Source organism: Lates calcarifer, linkage group LG6, assembly GCF_001640805.2.
Source record: "Lates calcarifer isolate ASB-BC8 linkage group LG6, TLL_Latcal_v3, whole genome shotgun sequence".
Taxonomy (NCBI): Eukaryota; Metazoa; Chordata; class Actinopteri; family Centropomidae; genus Lates; species Lates calcarifer.
The window spans coordinates 24,443,789-24,467,967 of NC_066838.1; the positions used below are offsets into that span (position 1 = coordinate 24,443,789).

Below are 24,179 nucleotides of genomic sequence, written 5' to 3' on the forward strand. Positions count from 1 at the left end.
TAAACAGAGTATTCTACTCTGTGGTACCTCTACTTTAACTGAAGTAAAAGATCTGAATACTTCTCTTCCTCTTTAATTGTCTGACTCCTTCCCGCTGCAGTGACTCGCTCGCCCTGTAGGGGGAGACGTCATCACGTGCTTTGTTGACACACGTCACGAAAGCGCGACGGCGGGTGAGAAGGGGGATGTGAAATGTAAAATGTACAGTTCGTAGACGAGAACCGCCGGAGTCCCTCTTAAAAACAGAAGATAAACACAGGATTATTCACCGGCTGCAAACATCTGTCAATGGGTAAGAAACAGTAACGATATAAACCGAAACAATAAGATGAATTTGAAGCGAATGAACGTGTAAAAATGTGTGTGATTTAGCTGTTGACTGAGCAGAGTTAAAACTGGCTTCATTAGCTGCTAAAATTCAGAGAATAAAACACATGCAGCGGAAGAAAAACACCGATGTAGCTTCCTTAAACACAGAAATGCTGATGTTTGACAGTTTACACTCAGCTTTACTCATCACTGTGATTTATATTCTTTTAATACTAATCAATTTATTGAAAAATAAACATGTACCGGTGTGTAGAATGATAACATCACGTGTGTGTGTCTGAAAGCAGAGAGTGACAAACGTTTGTTGTGAAGATTATTTTCTTAACATTTCACTTCACTATTAATCAAATATTTTATTATTTCTATTAATCAGCCAAAAAAAAAAAAGCCACCAGAATGACATATGAATTTCTCGTTATTAAAGCCTTGTAATGGTGTCTGAACAGCCTAAAACTGTTCTGTGTTTTGGAGTAGAGTCATAGCGATTAGACTGTTAGTCGATTAGTGGATTGACTGAAGAATAATCGAATTAACTGATTATCTTTAAAGCTATTTTTTTGTGCAAAATGTCCAGTGTGCATCACTTCTGTCCAAAATAAGACTTCCTGCATTTTCTGTCTTATATTAAACTGACTGTAAACGAAACAGAGTTGAGACTATACACAAGGAAGAAAACATTGTCAGGTTTCTGTTCTGCTCTAACGGCTGTCTTGTCTCCTCCTGCAGTTCGACTGTAGCGCACCAGGAGCTGCAGCAGCAGGGATGAGGATCCGGCTGCAGGGTCCCGGCCACGCTGCCAGCCTTCTCTCCGAGCTCAATCGCTGCCGCCAGTCACGTCGTTACTGCGATGTGTTCCTGCAGGTCGGAAACCGCACGTTTGCAGCTCACCGTGCGGTGCTGGCCTGCGCAGGGACGTACTTTCGCAACCTGTTTGCCCGGGCTTCAGCCTCGTCAACCACTGCCGCCGCCGCCTTCTCTCTGGAGTTTATCTCCCCGGCCAACTTTGAGAAGGTGCTGACGTTCGTCTACACGGGGGAGATCCTGACTGATCTCATAGATGTTGGGGTGCTGTACGAGCTGGCTGAGCGGCTTGGTGTCAGCGAGCTGGTGAGGGCCTGTCACGCCATCTTCCCAGACCTGCAGGCGTCTGTGTCTGCAAACTGTAAAGCCAGCAGCCCTGGAGACCTCCCCCTGGACTCTGGTATGGTCGCTGCTGCTTCCACAGTGGCTGCTGTAAACGCCGCTTCTGTATCCGCGTCGTCTGTGTGTTCGTCCGCCGCTTCCTGCTCGTCTCTGTCTTCGTCGGCCGGTCCGTCTGCTGCTCCCACTCCTGCTGCCGCTCCACCCTCACCTCTCTTCCAAGCCAGGGCAGCCAGGGCCAGCCGGGAGGCCCACACGGGGGCTCTGTCTCTGGACCTGAAGACAGAAGACGTCCAGTCTCATATCGGCTACGGGCGGATGGCAGCAGATCATCAGCTACCAGGAGGGCATCTTTTAACCAGCAGCAGCCACTCCGGTCAGAGCGACGGCGTGCTGCCTCCTGGTCCTGTGCTCCAGCTAAAGACTGAGCAGGGGCTGGAGGAGGAGGAGGAGGAGGCGGGAGGCAGCTGTGAGGAAGGCAACAGAGATGGACAAATGGTCTCCGACTCCGCTCCGTCCAACTCCTGCTCCTTCCCGGACTCTTCGGCTCAGCTCGGAGCCGAGGCCTGTGCCCCGACGTCATCCTCAGGAGAGCCCCTCGATAGCCTGCAGGTCGGAGCGGTGGAGGGCGGTGTGGTGGACCTGCAGAGGGACAGCGGGCTGATGTTCAGAGAGGTGGAGGAGGGAGAGAACGAGGAGGAGAGGGAGGCTCTGCAGAGTAACGGAGAAATGGATGGGACAGAGGAGGAGCAGTGGAGGCAGCTGGCAGGCGAGATCATCGAGCTGAGCGACGACGAGAACTTCATGGAGGAGGGAGATGAAGAAGATGACGAGGACGACCTTGTGTGCGTGGAGAACGGCGAGGGACAGAACTCCAGCACCCAGGTAACGTCCATGTTTGTCGTGTTTTTCCTCAAACTTTCGCACAGAGTAGACACAGCAGAAATAACATTGCTCGCTCCTCCAGGTGACAGGAGACATGCTGTCTTGTAAAGCCTGTGCGGCGCCTCTCCCAGCGGACCCGGCAGCCGTCAGAAGACACGCCGAGGCCCACCTGACGGAGCTGGGGCTGTGCAGGGTGTGCGGGGCCTCGTTCCCGGACCATGCTGCCGCTATCTCCCACTCCCTCTCACATCGTCGGGGTGCAGCTCTTCACCTGCGACATGTGTCACCTGCAGTTCTGCAGCCAGAACAAGCTGCTGCGTCACCACCGCCAGACATCCTCCGCTTACACTATACCGCAGGGGGCGCTGACCAACGGCGGCCAGGGCCTCAGCTCCGAGCTGCAGTGTGCTGTGTGCAGCAAAACCCTCAGCAAAGATTTCCAGGTTGGTGGCAGCCTGAAAAGCTTTGTAGGCTACAGGCAAAACAACAACAGGTAGTGAGGCTGCAGACAGGTGTTTCTGTTATTTAGCCTACACTCACTGATGAGAATAGGGTGGACAAAATAATACAAACACTTTCAACGTAATGTAAAACCAAAGCATCACAAACTGCAGCCCCCAAAAGATGCAGTATGTTGAGACCTGAAGTAATCCTTTACATTTCTGTGAGTGGTTGCCCCGTAGAAAATAACACAGAAAAAACAAGTTTTAAACAGATTTGAGGCTGCAGTTTTATCATCCTCCCTCAGCCTCTGAGCAGCAGAATCTGGCTGCTTCAGGTTCTGGAGACAGTTTGTTTTCCAAGTGACCACTAATCAGCTGACGTAGAGTGACCCCTCTCTCTCTCACTCTTATTTCCTCTCTGAATTATTTCCTCTGACAGTTAATATTTTTCAGATTCATCATCTGTAACAGCTGTAACTTTCAGCTGTTTGACAGATTTTCCCCTCGTTTCATTTCTACAGTAAAGACGTCGGGAGACGCTGTGAACTCCTCCTGCAGGTTAAACTGAACTAGCCAGACTTATAAGGCTGATTAACCCTGAAAAAGTCACTGTACACGAACTGACAACATTTGCTAGCTTAGCAACATAACAAGGCTACAAACAACCTTCAATAAAACACTAAAAAACGTAGTTACCCTGGTACTCGCTCCATTTAAAAAGAATCAACGTAAACGTCCTAAAAAATAAGACAACCTCCATTTTTAAACCTAAGTTTCAGGGGAAAGGATATAGTCTTTTGTCCTGTAGTCTGCAGAATAAGAAAGGAATTTATTTACAATAAGAAACTAAGTTTTGTGGCACCGAGATTTGAGATAAGAAACTTACACCAAGAAGGAATCAATAAGAACTTAGTTTGTTTTCATTCTTTCTTCGTTAAATATATTCTTAGATGTATTGTGAGGGTATCAAACTGAATCGTGAGTTGATTTGTTGTTGTTACCTTCTGGGATTCTCACCTTTGCTTCCTGTTTGTCTCAGACCGTCAAAGACCACCTGCTGAGCCATGTGTGTCCTCAGAGCCTGAGCTGTGGAGTGTGTCACCTCCCCCAGCTCTCCCTCTGCTCCCTGCTGTGGCACGCCCTCGCCCACCTCTCGCTGCCAGTCTTCACCTGCCCGCACTGCGCCCGCTGCTTCGTGGAGCGCCCCCACCTGGACAGACACATGGCTGTGCATGCCGAGGAGGCGGCAGCGAAAGGAGAGGGAGCGGTCTGTGCTGAGGGCTTACAGGGCAGATGGAGGAGGAGGAGGAGGTGGTGATATGGCGGGGGTGGAGGAGCTGCATTGCTTCCTCTGCCCGCAGACTTTCCGCTCCTCGTCGGCCTTTCAGTACCACCTCAGCCTGCACACCAACGAGTCCCTGGGGAGCGGGGGAGGAGGTGTCGGGGGTCAGGGCTGGTTAGGCAAACGTAAAGCCGACCAGTCTCTGGAGTGCCCTCCGTCCTCCTGCTCCTCCTCGTCTCCACGGGACGTCAGCAGCCTCGTTAAAATGAGCAACCTGGGTCTGGGGATGGGCTTCAGCATCCCGGATAAGTTTTTCCAGGGGCCGGCGCACAGCTTGTCCTCGGGGGTCCTGACCAACGGGAGCTCGGGGCAGGACGGGGGAAATGGGGCGGCGGGCGTCCGTGGGAAATGGTACCGGATGTCGCTACTGCGGCAAACGCTTCGCCCACTCGGGGGAGTTCACCTATCACCTCCGCATCCACACGGGGGAGAAACCCTACCAGTGCAAAGTCTGCCTGCGGTTCTTCAGGGGCCGCTCCACCATGATCTGCCACCTGAAGACGCACGCCGGCGCCCTCATGTACCGCTGCACCGTCTGCGGCCTTTACTTCTCCACCCTGAAGCTGGTGTCGTCACACATGGAGCTCCACAAGGACCACCTGCCGCCGGACTTCAACATCGAGCAGACCTTCATGTACAACGATCACTCGAAAGAACCGCTGCCCACTGTGGACACCTGATCGTACCCTCTCCCTCTCTCTGACACTAACTCTGTGTCTGGTTGTCGTGGACCATATACTGCGTATAATAGACTAGGGCCGCAACTAACAATTACTTTTATTATCAGTTAATAGTTGAGTCGGTAAAATGTCAGTAGCTTTTAAGAAATTATCTGGCACAGTTGCTCAGAAGTCAAAGTGGCAGCTTAAAATTATTAATTTTGTCCAAAGATGTTCAGTTTATAATGAAAAAAGCAGCTGATTCTCAAATCTGAGAAGTTTAAATCAGAGAATATTTGGAATATCTGCTTCTTAAAATGACTCAAAACGACTATCAATCAGACTTCTTCTTTAATCTATAGCTCTGTTATAGACTTAGACTTTTAGAATGTAGTGGACTTATCTGTCAGATGCTGTTCACTGAGTAAACCTGTTGGGAGGTTTAGTCTCTTTGAACTAAGATAAAAAAAGAAGCCACTTGGTGGCAGTGTATCATGTTCTGTGTCAGTGAAAAGAAAGGGAGGCTGGTGGATTGTTGACTGTCATGCAGTATTCTGCTTATATCAAATCCAATCAAGTCTGTATCTTTGTAACTTGAAGGATAACTGGTATTTTTTAAAAATGTTTTTAGGTGTAAATGATTCAGAGAGTCTTTGGAATCAGTGCATCTGTCCACGTCAAAGTACGTCCATTAAAGTGTTTTTTGGTTTTTTTTGGCCACTGACAGACTTATAATAACAATCTAAGTGTCTGACAACATTATGGAGAGGATTCCTACACAGATAGACCTTTTTATTAAAGAGTAAGATCCTTTTTGTTTAGCCAGAAACATCGCTTTATGTCAGTACCAAACTCCATTAACAAAAAGAGGAATTTAATCGAGCAGAACACAGGAGCTGCTGGCTACCAGTGTTTCTGTCTCTTTGTTTGTTTGTGTTATTGTGTGAGTTTCAGTGATGAAAGATGTATTCAGATCATTTACATAAATGAAGGTACCACACAATAACATAAATAAACTAACTGATGGAGACAGCATTATTCTCACAACTCCCTGTCGTTCTGCTCTGTAAAATTCCTCTTTTTGTCAATGGCAGTCTGGCACTGACACATAAGGATGTTTCTGGTCAAAAAAAGGATTTTACTCTGTAATAAAAAGCTCTATCCCTGTAAGAATCCTCTCCATAATGTTGTCAGAAACTTAAAATAACAGTCTAACGAGCACTTTAGATTTTTTTTTCTCTGTCAAACCGTTTAAACCTAAAAACATGAGTTAAAGGCTCAAAAATACCTGAGCAATCCTCCGAGCATCAGGATAGGTTTTTAATGTCAGTGACTGATAATTACACTGTTATTAAAGTAGCACCTCATTGTAGCATAGAAATTATTTTCCTATATTTGCAGTCACTATTTTCACACAATCAGATTTTTTACGTCTTTTAAAAGTTTCATTTTTTCCCACTCCGTAGATACGACGTAACATCCGTCTATTATTGTAAAAAAAATAAAAAATAAAAAACATGAGGCGTCTTTATGAATGCTCTCAGAAAAATGCCATTTAGTCACATACATGCTGTGTTGAGAGGATCTGAAGCATATTGTGCTGTAGAAACATGATATTTAAGTGCCCATCGCATCTTTGTGTCTTACCTCATATTTATGATGACAGTGCAATTATTTATTATTTTTTCAATATTGTTTTTTTGACAGAATAAAATAAAATAAATGCCTCTAGGAAGACTGTTACCATCCTTTGAATTATTTACTTTTTTAAATGTTTTGGACCCTGTACAATGTCCTGTACCACAAAACCCATCCATCATCAGAATTTCAGTGATGAACTTGCAGAAATCTGCTTCCAGGGGCTCGTGACCTTTGCCCCCTTTTAAAGCCCTGTCTCTTCCTGCCATTGTGCCATCTGTGGACTGACAGCCCCCCCTCTTCCTTTTTCTCTTGTCTTCTTATCGTTTAAAAACGTTCAGCGTGACACATTCCAGATGGAGAGAGAAATGGAAGTAAATGTAATAAAGATCAACAGCAACTGGCGAGAGGGGGGAGATAGCCAAGTGCAAGAACAGCAAAAGTAAAATAAACACGTTAAGCTTCCACACACACACACACACACAGACACACCCCTACAGGTTTCGACTCAGGCTTTCCACCTCAGATGGATAGAAACAGTGTTTGAGGGAGTTTTATTGTGTTTTAACAGACTACAGCGGCATCCAGAAACAGATAAACGCGAGCTATAATTTATCTGTAGTGTTTGCGGAATAAGACTACTCAGTTACATTTTCATTTACTGGACAGACAGCAGATTTGTTTACACACATTCCTGGTGTGGCGTGGCGCTGTTCTTCCCCTGTGCCATGAAATTTTAAGACGTTGGCACGAGTTCCTGTGGGAGTTGAGCAGCTTAGGGGAGGGAGGGAAGGAAAAAAAAAGCCAAACATTTCCTGCCTTCCTCCTTGGTTTAAAACTGATCAGATACATGATGAAATAAACAGGAAGTGGGTTATGAGAGGAAGGTGTTGGTGAGCTCCCTCGTCAACGAGTCTTAAGACCAGAGTGACGTGATGCCTCTGGTTTTCTGAAGCACCAAGACTCAGTTCTGGATTCAGTTCTGTCTTAGCTTCCTGTCTCATCTTCTTATGATCCGATGTCAGACTGGCTCGTGCTGGCGTTACTCAACTTGCGCTGCTTCCCCAGGTCTCCCCCGCCCCCGTTCGCAGCGCCAGCGGGCTGGTTCCCTGCTCCCGCCTGGTCCACGGTCCCCTCTCTAGGTATGCAGGTCACCACCGTGTTGATGAGGTTGTTGCGGAAGCTCTTGCTGAGGAAGTTGTAGAGGATGGGGTTGGCGACGCAGTGGAAAAGCGACAGGCCCTGCACAACGCTGAAGGAGAAGTAGAGGACCTCCACTGTGTTGCAGCTGAAGATGTAAGGGTCGATGTCGTCTATGATCATCAGGAACATGACCAGGTGGTAGGGCAGCCAGCACAGGACGAACACCAGGGAGTACACGTGCACCAGCCACACGTCCCTGCCGCCCCTGCACGTCCGGCGCCGTCCGAACCGCCCGAGCGATCAGCACGTTGCAGGTGATGATGACGGTGGCTGGGCCCAGGAACTGGAAGACCAGGCAGAGGAAAGCGACGGAGACGAACCACTCGGTGTAGCTGTACTCGGGCAGCATGTAGCAGCCGGGCTCGTCCCACTCCAGGAGATCCACATGGACGTTCTCCATCAGCGCCAGGAAAAAGGAGAACACCCAGAGGCCGCCGCAGAGCACCCACCGCCGCCGGCCCACCACGGGGAACAGCGGCGGGAACGTAGGCCTCGCCAGGGACAGGTAGCGCTCCAGGGTCATGAAGGCGAGGAAGAAGGAGCTGCTGTAGAAGTTGACCACGTAGATGAGGTTGGTGACCTTGCAGAGGAAGCGACCCCACAGCCAAACCTTGTCCATGGTCACCTCCATCATGAAGAAAGGCAGGATCACGATCACCATCAGGTCCGACAGGCTCACGTTGATGACGCAGAACAGGACGCCGTTGCCTGAGTGGCGCCGGCGCCAGTTCACCCACACGACCAGCGCGTTCTCCAGCAGCCCCACCATGAAGATGAACAGGTAGAGGAGGAAGAGGGCGATGCGGCGGTAGTCGGCGTCCAGCTGGATGGTGCACTCGTAGACGAACCACGGCGTGCCATTGTGGTAGTCCAGCGAGTGGTTGTGCTCGTGGGCGCTCATGGTCTGGAGTGAGAAGCAAAGGAAAACTGTTTCATATCTGGACAGAGTTTAGATTTACTTTGGGGTTAATCTGATTATGTTTTCAGGCGTTACATAACAGAAACACAGGAGGAGGAGGAGGAGGAGGAGGAGGAGGAGGGTGGCAGACGTGCTGGGCTGAAATGCCTTTGAGAGGTGGATACTAAAACCACAACAGATTATTAAAGGCAATTTCACAACCCTGCAACATTTAAATCACAGCGAGGAAACGTTTCATGTTGAGGTGCTGTTGTATTCGTTTATAATTAAAGTCACACTTCCTGATTTTGTGCATAGTTGTTCAGCTGATCAGTCGATCAATCATCAATCAGTCTTCTACTCTGCTCCATCAGTTTTTGTGTTTTTTTAAGTTTAACATTCTTCCTCCTTGGCAAAACCTGGTGCCTACATTACCCACAATGCAACACAACCACCCATTCAATACTCACTCACACACAGCTTTCTCCAGAGCCACAAAAGGCCTCAAACATTTCTTTTTTTAGGTGAGTCAACAGGTTTTTTTCCCCCTCTTCTCTCCACATTAACGGCAGAGTTTAAGATTTCTAAAAAATAAAGTATAAAACTGGACTTTAATCGTACCTCGTCGTGGTGATGATGGCACTGGCGATGAAGAGGGGGGCAGGTCCCTCTGGAGGCCTTGTCGTCTTTCTTGTCGGGTTTTCTGCAGACGCCAAGATGACTCCTTCCAGCTCTAATGTTCAGGACTATCTGAGCAATCAAGCAGCTGAGAGTTTCTAACCCTCCCACCTCTCATTAACACACACACACTGATCCAACAGGACATCCTCAGCGAGCAGTGGGATGGTACAGAAGTCCAGAGACGCCCACACACATGCAGTTAAAGAGTTGAGTGAGTTAATTATGGTTGGAAAAAAACATGGTCAAACATAAAGGTGTTTCCTAAACTTTAGATCTAATAGTCGGGGGGGGGGGGACCTTGTATAAACACATTAAGTTACTTCAAACAACCAAGAGTTTCCATCCTGACACTTTCTCCCCTGCTGCTCTTTGCTTTTAAGATATTTTTGTCTTTTATTCAACTTTTAATTTAACTATCTATGACCATCTAACAGGGGAAAAATAAAAATGTAGGGGGGGGAAACATAAACATGAGGACTAGAATGGGGTCATTACACTTGGATTTAAGCACCATTACATTATCACATTAATATTGTCCCCCATAGGCTTCCATAGGACATATTTGACAGTGTCTATACAAATGGTACGCATTTGGAAACTGTGTTCATACAAACCTCTATCATCTGTACAGCTTCTTATTCTTACAATTAAATTCAATAACTGTTTTTTATATACTTAACATGTTGTTGTATTATTGTCAATATTTCTAATCTAATTTATTTATGTTACACTTTACATTATTATCAGTTTGGCACCAATATACGGAGACAAATTCCTCATATGTGTGAACTTACTTGACAATAAAAATGATTCTGATTCTGAAAAATTTCCTTGAGGATCAATCTTATTCTGAAAAGGCAGAACACGTGAGTGCATGACCAACACATGAATACCATATGTGGGCGTGGTTCACCTGTGTTGATCCACGTTTCCTCCAGCATGAGAAACATCCCTATACATCGCCACCAAACTCCATTCAAAAAAACTGGAATTCTACAGAGCAAAACACAGGAGTTGCTGTAATACCGCTGCCTCGATCTGACAGTGCATTTGTGTAAAAGATCAGAATACTTCTTCAAACCCCGAAAGTCACACAGTAACACAAACAAACTAACTAATAGAGGCAGAGGTATTTCAGTAACTCCCATATTCTGTTCAGTAAAATTCCTGTTTTTGTTAACAGAGTCTGGTAGACATGTATAGCAATGTTTCTGGTTAATTAAAAGGTAGAAGTGATCATTGATAGGATTCCTACAGAGATAGACCTTTTTATTAAAGAGTAAAACCCTTTTTGTTTAACCAGAAACATTGCTATATATCACTACCAGACTCCACTGACAAAAACAGTAATTTTACTGAGCAGAAAACGGGAGTTGCTGGAATACCTCTGCCTCCATCAGTTAGTTTGTTTGCATTATTCTGTGACTTTCCTTTTTGGAAGAAGTATTTAAAACCTTTACACAAGTCAAAAACTAACAGATTGGAGGCAGTGGTGTTCCAGCAGCTCCTGTGTTCTACCTAGTAAAATTCCTGTTTTTGTCAATGGAGTCTGGTGCTGACACATAGCGATGTTTCTGGTTTAACTAAAACTAACTCTGGTATTTTTGATTCTGGGATCAAATGTTCTCATGTTTTTGTCTAAAAATGAATGATAACGGAAACAGAAGGAACCCCTATATATCACTACCAGACTCCATTGACAAAAACAGGAATTTTACCCAGCAGAACACAGGAGCTGCTGGAATACCTCTGCCTCTATTGGTTAGTTTGTTTGTGTTATTGTGTGACTTTCACTGTTGGATGAAGTAATCAGATCCTTTACAAACTAACCAACTGAGGCAGCAGTACTCCAGCAGCTACCTGTGTTCCTCTCTGTAAAATTGCTGTTTTTGTGAATGGAGTTTGGTGCTGGAGGAAGCCTTGAAGTGTGTGTTGTGTGGTACTTTTACTCACACGTTACTTTTACCATCATTAACTCAGGATTACCTCACATGATCCAGCATGTGTGCAAAACAGGCACCACATAGCAGGAGAACAATGCCAGGAAGCACCCGCATTCCCTGCTCTGCTGTGGGGCATGGGCAGAGTATAAGAGGAGGTGGGAAGCCTGGGGGCACATCGACCTCGACGGGGGAAGGGGGCTCTTTAACCTGGACGTACACACATACATACACATCCTTATTATGACGTTATTTCAACACTTGAGCCTGAGCTGATGTGGTTCCACTGAACTGAGACAGGAGCAGGGACGACAGGAGTTTGGGATTCAACGTTAAAAACAGATGGTGGACGGGGGTTTTTCTGAACTTGCTGAGGTCACGGCGGAGGTCAGCGTCAAAAACAGGAGCAAGCGCAGGAAAGTTTGTGTTGGCCACAATTCGCACTGATAAAGGAGTTCTGCTCTTTGGCCGTGACGTTCCCACTACTGCCTCTCTCTCTCTTTCTCCGGGATCATCAGCACTTTGTCCTCCTTCAACGACTCCCCTCCTTCTGTCTCGCTGCTCCATCCTGTCCGAGTCCTATTGTGCGTGTCCGTTCAGTTTCTAGTGAAACCAGGAGGAACCAGTCAGCAACTTCTGTCTCCCTCTGATGAGACAGGAAGGAACCGGTCAGCAGAAAAGTGTCTTCTGGAACGTGTGAGACAAAAAGCAGTCCCTGACCCTCACCATGTTGTTATCTAAGACTAGAAAAAAAAACTATAGGTTACCTGGTATTCTGACCTGCAAAACACCTCTGACCTACCACGTACTGGACAAATTCAGGGATACTGCAAGTAATTTAAATGAATCTGTTGAGGAATCCAACCAGAAACATCGCTATATATCACTACCAAACTCCATTGACAAAAACAGTAATTTTACCAAGCAGAAAGCTGGAGCTGCTGGAATACCCCTTCCTCCATCAGTTAGTTAGTTTGTGTTATTTTGTGACTTTCAGTGTTGGAGGAAGTAATCAGATCCTTTACATAAGTAAAACTACAACACAATAACACAACAACAAACTAACAGAGAGGCAGCAGCATTCCAGCAGCTCCTGTGCTCTGCAGGGTAAAATTCCTCTTTTTGTCAATGGAGTCTGGTGCTGACATATAAGGATCTTTCTCTTAAATAAAATGGTCTATCTCTGTAAAAATCCTATACATAATGTTGTCAGGCACTTAGAATAAGAATCTGAGCCTTTTAGTGGCATGGAAAAATAAGGCCCAGGTTCAAAAATACCAAAGTTATCTTTTAAAAAAAAAACAACAAAACAGTAAAATCTGACACAGCAGGAAGAGTATCTCTCTTCACAGGCCGGAAGTGTTTGTGTCTTATCACCGCATGAAATATTTCCCCAGCATCCCCATCGTACACAAACATTTCTCAGACAATAATGAGTCAAACACTTCTCAGAATTTCTTTGTAAAATATATTTTGGTCCAAAAGCTGATTTGCAAAAATACAACATGTGCAATCATCGAGTAGATGAGGCGTCATACAGAGTTTCACTGTATCTACGCTGCCTTGTTTAGCTGTATCATCTCACTGTGTTAAGGCTAACTGCATTAGCTACTGAAATGTAGTGTTAATGTTGAAATATTTAACACAGTAACCCTGGTTATCACTAAATCATACAATACACAGACAACAGCTCCTAGTTCTATTGCTATATTTCTCTAAATCTTATCCTATGACGATGATTCACAGCGCTCGTTTTCCATTTTAAAAGGAGTCTGTCCAGAATAATGATGGATGGGCTCATTTTCAGGAGGTGTTTTGATGTGGAATTACACATCGACACATGACGCATTTCATTAAATTAAAAAAAGAAAAAAGAAAAGAAAAGAAAAGGCAGGACTGAGCCTTAAATCTGGACCGGTCACTTCATTAATGCAGGTTTCAGCTCTGAGGTCAGCCGCTCCACATTCTGTTTACAGGCTGTGGTAGCTCAGAGAAGCAGGGCTGGCAAACATTTTACAGGCTAAATAATCTGATATGCTTCTTATTTCAAATACCATACATTTACTGGTTCAATGAACAAGGCTGTTCTGTACATTTCTTTATAATTTAGCAGAGACTTTGGTCCATTCGATTTAACTGTATGCAAAGTGCAAATCCTGCTCTGATAAAGCTTTGATCCCACACATTTGGCACTCTGAACATTCAAATGGCCTGTTTCTGTAGATAAATAATATCATTACACTAGAAACTGCACTGTCTAGACTACCATTAGTGTTAATACCCATCTCCATTAAAGATTAGTTTAGGATTTAAAGGAACAGTCTCATATTTTGGGACATATTCGTTTTTCTGGCTGAGTCAGAGGAGTAGATCGAGTAGTTATTAGCCGCTGCTAGCACAACACACCCAATTCTCTTAGTGAACTGGCAGCGGGGGCATTGTGGGTAATGTAGGCACCCAGTTTTGATAAAGAACATGTGGAATAAAAAAGGACGACTGCTGTGTCTTAATTTGAGTACGTTTGAGGGTGTAATGATGGGAAACCTGTCACCAACAATAAGCGCCATTTTGACTACGTAGCGGAAGTGAAGGGCTCAGCAACGTCTTTTCCAAAATGGTGGCATAATTTACTTGTTGAATGAAACGAGGGGCAGAAATGAGAAAGGAAAATGTTTGTTTTTAAGTCAAGTGAGCGAAGCAGCCGGTGGATATTTTGGCGGGCTGCGATCGTCACGGCGGCCATGTTTGATTTGATCGCAACATCGCAAACTGAAGTATCCGATTTGAGACACAGCAGAGATCTCTGGGTCAGCTGCACCAAATTTTTATTCTCTCTTCTTTTTTTTTTTAAAAACATCCATCTTGACTCAACACTCTCTCAATAGCCTGTTAGCTTAGCTTATCTTAGCTTAGCTTAGCATAAAGAATGGAAACCGGGGGATACAGCTAACCCCCTTCGCTAATTCACATGTTCATTTAATGTGTACAAAAACTGAGCTGTAAAAACGTGAGTGAGTTACGTCCAAGATTATTTCTTTGCCGGTTGTAGTGACTCAGTTCTAAGCCAAAAAAGTCAGTTGAGCTATTTCCAGTTTTTATGCGAAGCTAAGCTAAGCTAACCACGTCCTGGCTGTAGCTTCATATTTAACAGACATGAGTGGTATCAATCTTCTCATCTAACTCAACAAGAGAGTGAATACGTGTATTTCCAAATATATCTTCTTTAAGAAACCTGATGTGGTCTAACATTATGAACACTGATCAACAGCAGTTTGTTTCCACGTACCCTATTGCTCCAGAGTTATTCCATTAAGAGTGCTTAATGTCTATAAGAAATACATCTTAAACCTTAAAAATAAATATATGCATCAGAAGTAGTAGTAGTACATTATATTGCTACAACGTTAAGTCTCGCCTCAAATCACCAAATTTAAATAATGATGTGTGTGTGTGTGTGTGCATACTATTTTTGGTCAACGATAAAACTGACTTTTAGCGTCTCGGTCAGGTTGATTTTGTGGCAGTGTTTCGCAGGTCAGAGTGTTACGCGAAGATGTTTGAGATGAAGTCGCGAAACCGTTTGGCGTACTGCTCGGGGTGGACCGTGGAGATTTCAGCACCAGCCTACGACAGAAAGAAAAAGAGAGAGAGGGGGAGAGAGAAGGAGCAAAGAAAGGTCAACATCATCATCATCTGTGTACGTTTGAAGACACGAGAGCAGACATCAAACACTCAGGTAACGCCGGAGTGTTTTGAACAGCTGACAGCAGCCCCCTCCACCTCGTTTCCTTCCTCTCCTCCTGCGCCACTCACCCCGTGTTTGACAGTTTTTGCTGCGTGAGCCGCTTTCTTCTTGGTGTCGTACTGAGTAAGGACGTCAATCAGGCCCATGAAGTAGACCTCCCTCTGAGGGGCTCCTGAGATGAAAGGCAGAGAACAATCAGGGTTATTTTATTGGGCTCACGTTGACAACAGCAGCGACAGGACTCGTATATTAAAAAAAAAATGTTAGCCCGTTAAAGAGATGAATCTCAAAACCACACTTCCGGGAAACATTCAAGACAAACAGATCCAGACTCTTGGATCTGCATCAGTCATTTTCAGTTAATCTGCCTGTTATTTTATTGATTATTTGTCAATTAAAGGTTTGAAAACTTTCCAGAGAATGTTACATTAGGGAATTCTGGAAATACTGATTTAGAAATGAGAAAATATACAAACTGCATCCTATACAAACATAAATATAAACATTTTGTGAGTAGAACTTTAATCAACTCTTTCACTGAACAACAACAACTACATTTAAGTTCCCTGTTCTGCAAATTTCCAGTTTGTTCCCGTCAACTCCCATGGAACGTTTCCAATATTGAAAATTCCGGAGATGTTGCAACCCTACTCAAAGTCCTCACGTCTTGTATTTGTTTGATCAATAGTCTAAAGCCCAAATATCTAATGTTAAATATAAAAATGTACCTTTATATAGAATTACATGTGTAAATTTAGAAAGTTAATTGCACAATGAACAAAGGAGTTTTTACTCCTACTGCACTTAAATCACAGTGAAGGGGCGATCGGAGCCGTTTAGAATAGACCTAGCTGTGTGCTGGTTAAAGATGCCCGTCAAGTTTTGTTTTGGTTTATGATTAAATACTTTAAAAACGAATCTTCCTTAGCAGCAGGCGGACGAGTGCTTCTCTTCTCTGTTGGCTCAAAAATTAAAAAGTTAATCGTTGAAAATGGTTGTTGATTCACTTTTAAAGCAGAAATGCTTCAAAAAAGTTTCCAGTTTGTTAAATGTGAAGATTTGTTTTGTTGTTCTTGCACCTGGTGCTGGAGATATTTTAGGTAATATTTATGCATTTTCTTGTGTTGTTCTTTCTGTACTGTGTTGTTTTTTTATCGTCGTCACCTGACTGTGAGCCAAGTTTCTCATCTGGGTTAAAAAAATGACAGAACTAACTGAAAACACTGGACGAGTAGAAATGTTGATGTGATGATAGAGGAAAAGTCACGGATCATCAAAGTTCATCAGGGAAACATGAATGTCTGCACCAAAGTTTCCAGCAGATGTTGAACTATTTCACATGCAAGTGAAGAAGTTGACCTGCTGGTGGCGCTAGAGGAACAGGCAGGGTGTCCCCAAAGTCATTATAATTCAGCCTCAGGGTGTCGTGGATCTCTGTACCAATTTTCAAGGCAATCCATCGGATAATTGGACGGATATTTCAGGTTGATGCAACATAACAATTCAAACATTCACCTGAGCAGCTTCCGACCGCGTACACGTCCACGTAGGGGTCGAAACTCTCCGGGTCCCAGAGGTTTGCAGGACGACATGTAGCCGGCGATTCCCTCCGGAGAGGTGCCGTACGACCCCACTGTGGCGCCCGGAGCCAGGCCGTTCTCCGCCTCCTGCTCCTCCTCGTTGGAGACCTCCTCGCCCTCCTCCTCCTCCCGCTCGGCTCGGCCCACGTCGTGGATACCGAGCAGGAGGCTGTAGTCCATGATCTTCAGCTTCACCAGGAACTGGGGGACGATGAGAGAAGGATGTTTACGACACATGAACATTGAATTACTGTGAGGGGGACACAGGAAGTTAAATAAAGATATAGATCTGAACAGTCGATGATTAATAATAACTAATTTTTTAAAACAGAAATGATAGAAAAAGATTTCCACACACTTAAATCCATGCATTGTATATATTATATAACACCATAAGAGAGAAAAAGTAACCAGAAATGACTAAAATTCTTTGCATTTCTCTGTTTTCTAATAATAAACTGAATATCTTTGAGTTTTAGACGACACAAACAAACTAAATGTCTGACGTTTAGACAGACCAAATCACAGAATAATCATCACTGAAAATTACCGCTGATAAGCTCACAGATAGAAACATGTTATTGATCTACAGATCCATGTATTGTCAGCAAATAGCAAAAGAGAGCCCTCCACAAGCTCCCAGAACCAAAAGAGAATTCATTTATTATTTTATTATCTATTTTACATTTAATTAATAAATCAGTCACAGATGACAGAGAAAATAAAAACATATTCACATTTGAGAAGCTGAAACCACAACATTTTTGCTTAAACAAGACAAAATGGCTGCAGATTAACCTTCTCCTAGCTGTTTAAACTCTAGTTTAATGTATTAGTATCTAAATTCACCTCCCTCCCTGCACCTCACATCCATCCTCCTCCTCCTCCTCTTCCTGCTGCTGCTGCTGCTAAAATGGCAACACAGCAGGAGGAGTGGTGCATCCTTTATGTGCAGCTGCTGCCGCTGTGTGGTGGAGGTTTGCAACAACAGGAAGGAGTCACCCACCTCCACATCTCTGTTCAGCTTCTCCATGAACTTCTCCTTCTGCTCCTCGGTTACATAAACCTTCTGCATGTTGTTCCTGAAGTCCATGTCCTTGAAGGTTGGAAGCTCTTTTACCTTTAGAAGATAAAAATATGTTGTTAGAGGAATATGTGGGACAAAGAGGAGACAGATAGACAGGTAATGATTATATAAAATGGGTAGGAAACAAGTTTTAATTCACCCTTTCTTTGTCACTCGCTTCTCGTGCCACCAGGGAGCCCTGCAAGCGCAAAGTGTTTTAAATATTATGACTTGTGCATTTTGAAAACGAGTATTAAACCATTTCACATCAGAGGAAGAAGCAAAAGATGTGAATTTAGGCTGCAGCAAACTAATATTTTCATTATTTGTTAAAGGATAACTCCAAGAGATTTTAACCTGAGCCTTATTTTCCCACGTTTCTGGGTGTAAATGATTAATGGGGACAAAAATCTTTGCAATCGGTGCAGTATTGAGTAAGAATGGTGCACCTGTAACTGCCACACAGCTGCTGCGATGTCAAGAAACGGTGTGATTGTCCACATTAAAGTACATCCACTAAAGGGCTTGTTTTTGCCACTGACAGGCTTGATAAGTGTCTGATATCATTATGGATGAATTCCTACAGAGATGGAGCCTTTTATTAATGAGCCAGATTCTTTTTGTTTAACCAAAAACACTGCTATATATTAGTACCAGACTCCATTGACAAAAAGAGGAATTTTACTGAACAGAACAGAGGAGCTGCTGAAATACTACTGCCTTGATTTGTTAGTTTGTTTGTGTTATTGTGTGCATGTAAAGGATCCTAATACTTTTTGCATCACTGAAAGTCACACAATAACACAAGCTAACTGATGGAGGCAGTGGCAGTTTCTGTGTTCTGCTCAGTAAAATCAGAGTTTTTGTCAATGAAGTCTGGTGGCAAAGCAATTGCTTAAAAATGTCATATGAATAATTGATTATCCAACCTAGTTGATTATTTTTCTGTCGGTAAACTAAATGATTAATCAGCTAATCCTTTCAGCTCTGGCGTAAATGTATGTTTGTGACTTCCACATTGTTTTGTTTTTGTGCAGCAGTGATGAGAAGTTTGTCAGTGAAGTTCCTCCTCACCTTCAGGTCGTACTTCCTGTGCACCACCAGCCTGTGGCTGAACATGTTCCTCATCACGATCAGGTAGGTCTCCTCGCTGTCCACACTCACCCGGTACATGCCCAGGAACTGCGGCAGGAGGGTGCTGCCATGACACTTCACTATGTGCTGCGGGGAGGAGGAAAATGGAGGAATGGTCACATACCAAAACCACTCAGGCTCACATCTGGTGACATCCAAAGGTCACTCTGAATGTAAACCAATTACAGAGTGTATCCAGGTGACCTCATTCAGCGTCCCCCTGAAACACTCTGTTAAAAAGACATCACTCTTCCCTGTTTTGTACGTTGATCTTTTTAAATTTCAAACCCCCGGATTCAGTCTTTATAGGTCATGTTTTAATGTAAATGTAGTGGTAAACCTCACAACATATATCAACCTTATAAGGGAGTGAAATAGCTTTAGTTTTAATTTTTGGAATATTTGTTTAGAATTGTTCACAATCCTTTTTATTGGGGAGGAAAGGGTTTGTTTCTTTAAGACTCTAGGATAAAGTGTTTCAGGTTCAGCCTGGAGTTCCAGTGAAAACAGCTCGTTGGAGAGATGATCAGGTGTTGAGTTTGTGTTACACCCTCCTGGTCAAAGGTGAAAAGACGACAGGTATCAGAGGAGACACACGGCTGCTTAAACCCACCTCAGAAAACAGTGAAACGTGAAACGACAGTCGTTCACACTGGGACAAATTCTACCGCTTCTTATTGAGCGATCTTGTTTTGATGCAGCTCACAGCAGAATTACTGTCATTTAGAAATAAGATCACATAGAGCTGTGAATCAAGAACACGACTTTAATATGATTAACTGTGCAGCCCTACAGTCTGCTACTTATTATCTCGATTGATTGATTTATCATCTGCTCATCTTAGTTTTCCAGGACCTCTTCATAATCCCTGTTTGTCTGATCTACAATTAACCTCAATTAAGAAGCTGGAACCAGGAAATATTCATAATTTCTGCTTGAAAATAACATCATTTTTATTTTCTGTAATTAATGTGATACATATACTCTGTTTTCAAACCTGATATCACTTCCAAATTGTCTTTAAATTCACAGATCACCAGTAAAATAACAACTAAACAACTAAATCACTGTTGTCAGTGTTGATGGTTTCTGTCATAAGAAGCCAGGTTTACATTTATAACTTATGTATGTATATGGGTTAGTGATTTATCTGGTCCAAAAAACACTGTTTAGACTTTTATGATGTGGAAAAAGGATCAAATCCCTACACCTGCCAAACAACAGAACCTGATTCTATATGTTCTGAAAATGCATCCAAATAACACCTAAAACCAAAAGTACAGAGCCCTCATGTCTGGACCAACTGGTTTAGTCGAGTCCTCTGAATATTCAGCTCTTTAGCAGAGATGATTCAGCTGAAAAAGGATCATAAAAAAACAGCTGTTCACTGAAACTAAACACTGACCTGAAATCTGATACAAACATACTGCAAAATGCAAAACTGTCATGATCTATGAGGAGAAACTGTGCAAGGAGCTCTGATAACAATGAGTTCATTCAGGGCTGAGTGAATTAAAAAAAACACACACACACACACACACACACACACACACACACACAGAAACAGAGCTGCCATTTTCCTCATCTCCCTCTCGGTTTTTATGTAGGCTGCATAACCACAGGCTACACATTCCAATAAGAGCTCAAAGCCAAAAGTTTATTCAGTGGTGTGTTCAGCCTGAAGCGAGACCCAGTTTTTGCAGAATCCACTCGACTCGCCGATACGCTGACACCAGGGCTGCTAATGTAGAATAAAACCAAACAAAAATAGAGGTGAAAGTGTGTCACCTCGCACTTATCTCCCCTACAAATGTACTCTGTTATTTACATGAGCATTTGAATATCTGCAACAAACCCAACAAATCATATAACAGAGCGTTTGTTCTCGTCGGAGATGCCGTGACGTCAGCTAACCTTGACGATGAGAACTACGGTTACGTTCGCCTGCAGAGGGGTTTTCTCCCTCTCCTCCCCCCCCGGGGATCAGGTTCAGTTTGATAGAAGCACCTTAAAGTCATATTTAGTGTTTGCCGTCCTTGTCCTCCCGCTCGCTGCAGCACAGGACATTTAAATGTAAAAATAGTCATATTTAGGTCGACTTCACTCACCTGTGGCAGAAAGATTTTAAATAAATAAATAACTCTCCCAGCACGTGCTCATTTTAGGAACTCTATGAAACGCTCTCGGGGGTTTTTGCTTTGCCACAAAAGGTTACAGAGGATGAAAAAGTAGGACAACACAGCACTATAGATGTGAATCTTTATGCACAGTTCAGTAAAGCGGGACAGGAGGTGGGTGCATGAATGACTGAAGGAGTGACTGAGTGAACAGAGGAGCAGAGGAGAAAGGATTCAGACGCTCACAGGGAGGTTTTATTTATAGCTCCTGAGTTTCACTGCAGGATCTCACAGATATAAACTGGGACTTACTCCAAAATTCATGTCAGCTCTTTATCCCTGCCACTGCTCCTCCTCCTGCAGGTTAAACCTCAGTCAGGTAACATTTTAACGCGCAGTTTATCAAAACAAAATGAACTCAAGTCAAATCTGGTGATAGTTTAGGTTTTTCTCGGCAAATGAGTATCAAGACAAAGACGAAAGCCGACAACAGACTAATGACGAATAACATCCAAAACCTGATGTGATGTATAAAACTGAAAACTCTGCTATAGCACCAAATGTGTATCAATCCGCAGCAGAAAATCGTTTCTGTTGCTTTTTGACTGACTTACTGTTTTTCACACATTGTCCAAAAACAAAAACTCAAATTAGAGCAACACAGAATAACTTTGACTCCAAGTCAAAGGTTAAGTGGTTTTCAAGTACAGAAAACAACTGGAGCTCTGACTGCACAGTCCCACTCACTGACCCGAAACACAGCCCGAACTGTGTGTATTACCCATGATCCCCAGCTTCTGGAGCAGGAAGTGCTGTGACTGTAACAAACTAAACACTAAACTCTGTTTATAATTCTTGATATTTTCAAAGATTCCTGGCTGGATATCAGAGATGAACGCTGGTTTTTAGTGACTTCCAAGTCTTTTTAACTGATCTACAGCTCTGCATTACTCTTTAACTTGCTGGCCAAGAGTGGGTACTACAGGAGCTCCATTCTCCTTATTACAATCATCCCTCTGAGACTGGCACATTATTGGTTTTTGCCTTTCCTTGACAATGAGTCAAACACAGACCATAACCAGACTGACCTATGTTAATCATCCAGACCTCACCTGGTGATACTCCGAGAGGATGCTGTGCATGTCCGCGACGTCCTCGCTGGAGATCTGCTTGATGACTAGCGCTCGGTCGTAAGAGTTGAGGAGCAGACCCTCTCCCTGGTCGTCCCCACTCCTCAGTGGGGGACTGCGAGTCAGCGACACCTGGGTAAAACCACACAGCATGAGATCTATGAACACAATCTAATTTATTTAAAAACTAAAATGTGCATATTTGGTCATTATTAAGCAAAGTTCTAGTCAGGATCACATACCTGATAATCCAGATCCTCAATACCGAATCGTTCCCTTAGATTTCGGAAGACCTGAGGACAGTACTCTTTGAACTTGAAATGTCCTGGAAGGTTTTCTCTGCAGAGAGAGAACGTGGGAAAGTGAGAGGGAGCTGGCCGACGGCACATTTTCTGAAACAAACAGATCTTTCACGCTCTGTGACAGTGAAGTCTTCAAAATCCAAAACATACGTCAGAGCCAACAGCCACTGATTTTATCTCTTCCGCGAACAAGTTTCTCAAAAGCGTCCGAGACCACAAAGACAAAGTGTCACATGTTTACAGGTTAGATTTTACTTATGTTTAAACCAAAGCTGCTTCCATGTCTTTTTATGCCTGTGTCTTACTTGTTGAAGAGGTGGTTGTTGACTTTGATCTTGGTGTTGGCCTTGAAGTCATCGGGCAGCAGCATGACAGGAACAGGCACCTGGTTCAGATCATTTATCTGCAGAAAGACGGAAATTAATTACTAATAATAATCACTCAACAGCCCAGACTACTGCCTCAAACAGAGCTGCAGCTGATGCTCCAATCCATTTAATAACTGACTCAACAATCAGGTCATTTCTAAAGCAGAAATTCTATTTAAAACCAACATTTAATGGTGCACTGCACTGTTGATTTAAATTAGAATAAATTAAATATTTTAGAGTTTTGACACCTGTGCAGGCTGTGGGCATTTTTTACTGTTGTATAGACTAAAAATTACTTGATCAAGACCCAAAATTATGTCCTCATGTCTAATTTTTTATCATGTCAGAGAAGCAAAAGGCACATATCTACTCATTTAAGAAGATTAAACCTGAGAATATTTGTAGTTTTTGCTTGAAAACTACTGCGGCCATTGATCTATTACAAAAATAGTTGCTTATCAGTTTTCTTTTTATAAATTAGTTGATTAATCAGTTCTAAATTTGGACCAGGACAGATGATTATTAGTGTAAATCTCTGACAAATTTGAGATTAATCAAACAGGGTTGAGACAGGATTATTTCCATCATCGATTTATCTGTTGATGAGTTATTTGGTTTATAAAATGATAAATAATTGTTGGAAAGTTACACTTTTTAGAGCCGAAACCTGAAAATATTTGTAGCTTTTACTTGAAAAATAACTGAAACAATTAACCGACTATTAAAAACTGTTAATTTTCTTACAATTAATCGACTAATTTCCGCAACTCCACACTAAAAATGCATAAACACAAACAGACGAGAGTGAATTTGGGGCTTTTAAGGGCCTCTGAGGGTCTGAGTCCCCTAGGTAGCTGCCCACTTTACCCGGGTGGTGGGCTAATCCAGGCCCGGGCGTGCGAGAGTCCAACCGGCCACAGATTTCAGTCTAACACCTTCGCTTCACCTCACCTGCTCGCTGGTGGTCAGCTACTAACGGCTCTGCTAGCTGAGCTAGCTGGTTAGCATGACAAACAACGCTTCACGTTAGCACGGACCGAAGCGTTAGCTAACTGACTCACCGAGTGATTGACGCCCCACATAAAGACGCTCAGGACCGGATCGCTGGCCCGAAACACCTTCACCTTCTGCTGCACGAAGTGTTTCTTTTTCGTTTTGGTCTTCGGCGCCAGGATCACCATAGGACTGGAGGTGGCCCCCGAGTTCCCGAGGGCAGCCATGACCGTAAACAGGCTCTCTGTGTCCCCTGCTGAGAGCGCTGGAGCAGGCGGTGGCACTTCCTCCTGACGGCTGCCGTTCCTGAGATAAAAACTCGCCCACTATCGCCGCTCCTCCCCCGGGTCTCTCACACCGACACGGCGCCAACAACCGAGGTCACCCGTCAAACTCCGATCGTGTTAAACGCTAACTCCGAATTAACGTTTAAACTACCGAGATGAATCATTGCTCGACTTCGTCCACGCCATGTTTCCACTGACAGTCCACCACCGCCCCCTCGAGCCCACTCGTGTTTTTTATACACCACGTGGTGAGTTTATGATTGACAGGTGGCAGAGACCAATGAAAACGATACAA

General features: G+C 43.8%; 3 protein-coding genes across 3 annotated transcripts; 1 reads left to right on the top strand and 2 right to left on the bottom strand.

Annotated features, from left to right (window-relative positions):
* Nucleotides 1-168: 168 nt before the first annotated feature.
* On the top strand, nucleotides 169-6,530 carry LOC108883000 (zinc finger and BTB domain-containing protein 39). The gene is given in 7 exon segments (XM_018675828.2): nucleotides 169-292; nucleotides 1,057-2,355; nucleotides 2,438-2,605; nucleotides 2,607-2,798; nucleotides 3,838-4,050; nucleotides 4,052-4,498; nucleotides 4,500-6,530. Coding segments are annotated over 6 exon segments (2,604 nt in total). The 5' UTR covers nucleotides 169-292; nucleotides 1,057-1,092; the 3' UTR covers nucleotides 4,821-6,530.
* A 444-nt stretch (nucleotides 6,531-6,974) lies between these two features.
* gpr182 (G protein-coupled receptor 182) lies at nucleotides 6,975-11,879 on the bottom strand. Its single transcript, XM_018675827.2, is given in 3 exon segments — nucleotides 6,975-7,844; nucleotides 7,846-8,544; nucleotides 9,160-11,879. Coding segments are annotated over 2 exon segments (1,095 nt in total). The 5' UTR covers nucleotides 8,542-8,544; nucleotides 9,160-11,879; the 3' UTR covers nucleotides 6,975-7,445.
* A 734-nt stretch (nucleotides 11,880-12,613) lies between these two features.
* Nucleotides 12,614-24,116, bottom strand: pip4k2ca (phosphatidylinositol-5-phosphate 4-kinase, type II, gamma a). Its single transcript, XM_018675825.2, is given in 11 exon segments — nucleotides 12,614-14,783; nucleotides 14,973-15,076; nucleotides 16,420-16,462; nucleotides 16,464-16,685; nucleotides 17,491-17,604; nucleotides 17,711-17,749; nucleotides 18,625-18,771; nucleotides 21,914-22,063; nucleotides 22,174-22,270; nucleotides 22,539-22,636; nucleotides 23,666-24,116. Coding segments are annotated over 11 exon segments (1,254 nt in total). The 5' UTR covers nucleotides 23,825-24,116; the 3' UTR covers nucleotides 12,614-14,702.
* Nucleotides 24,117-24,179: the final 63 nt, after the last annotated feature.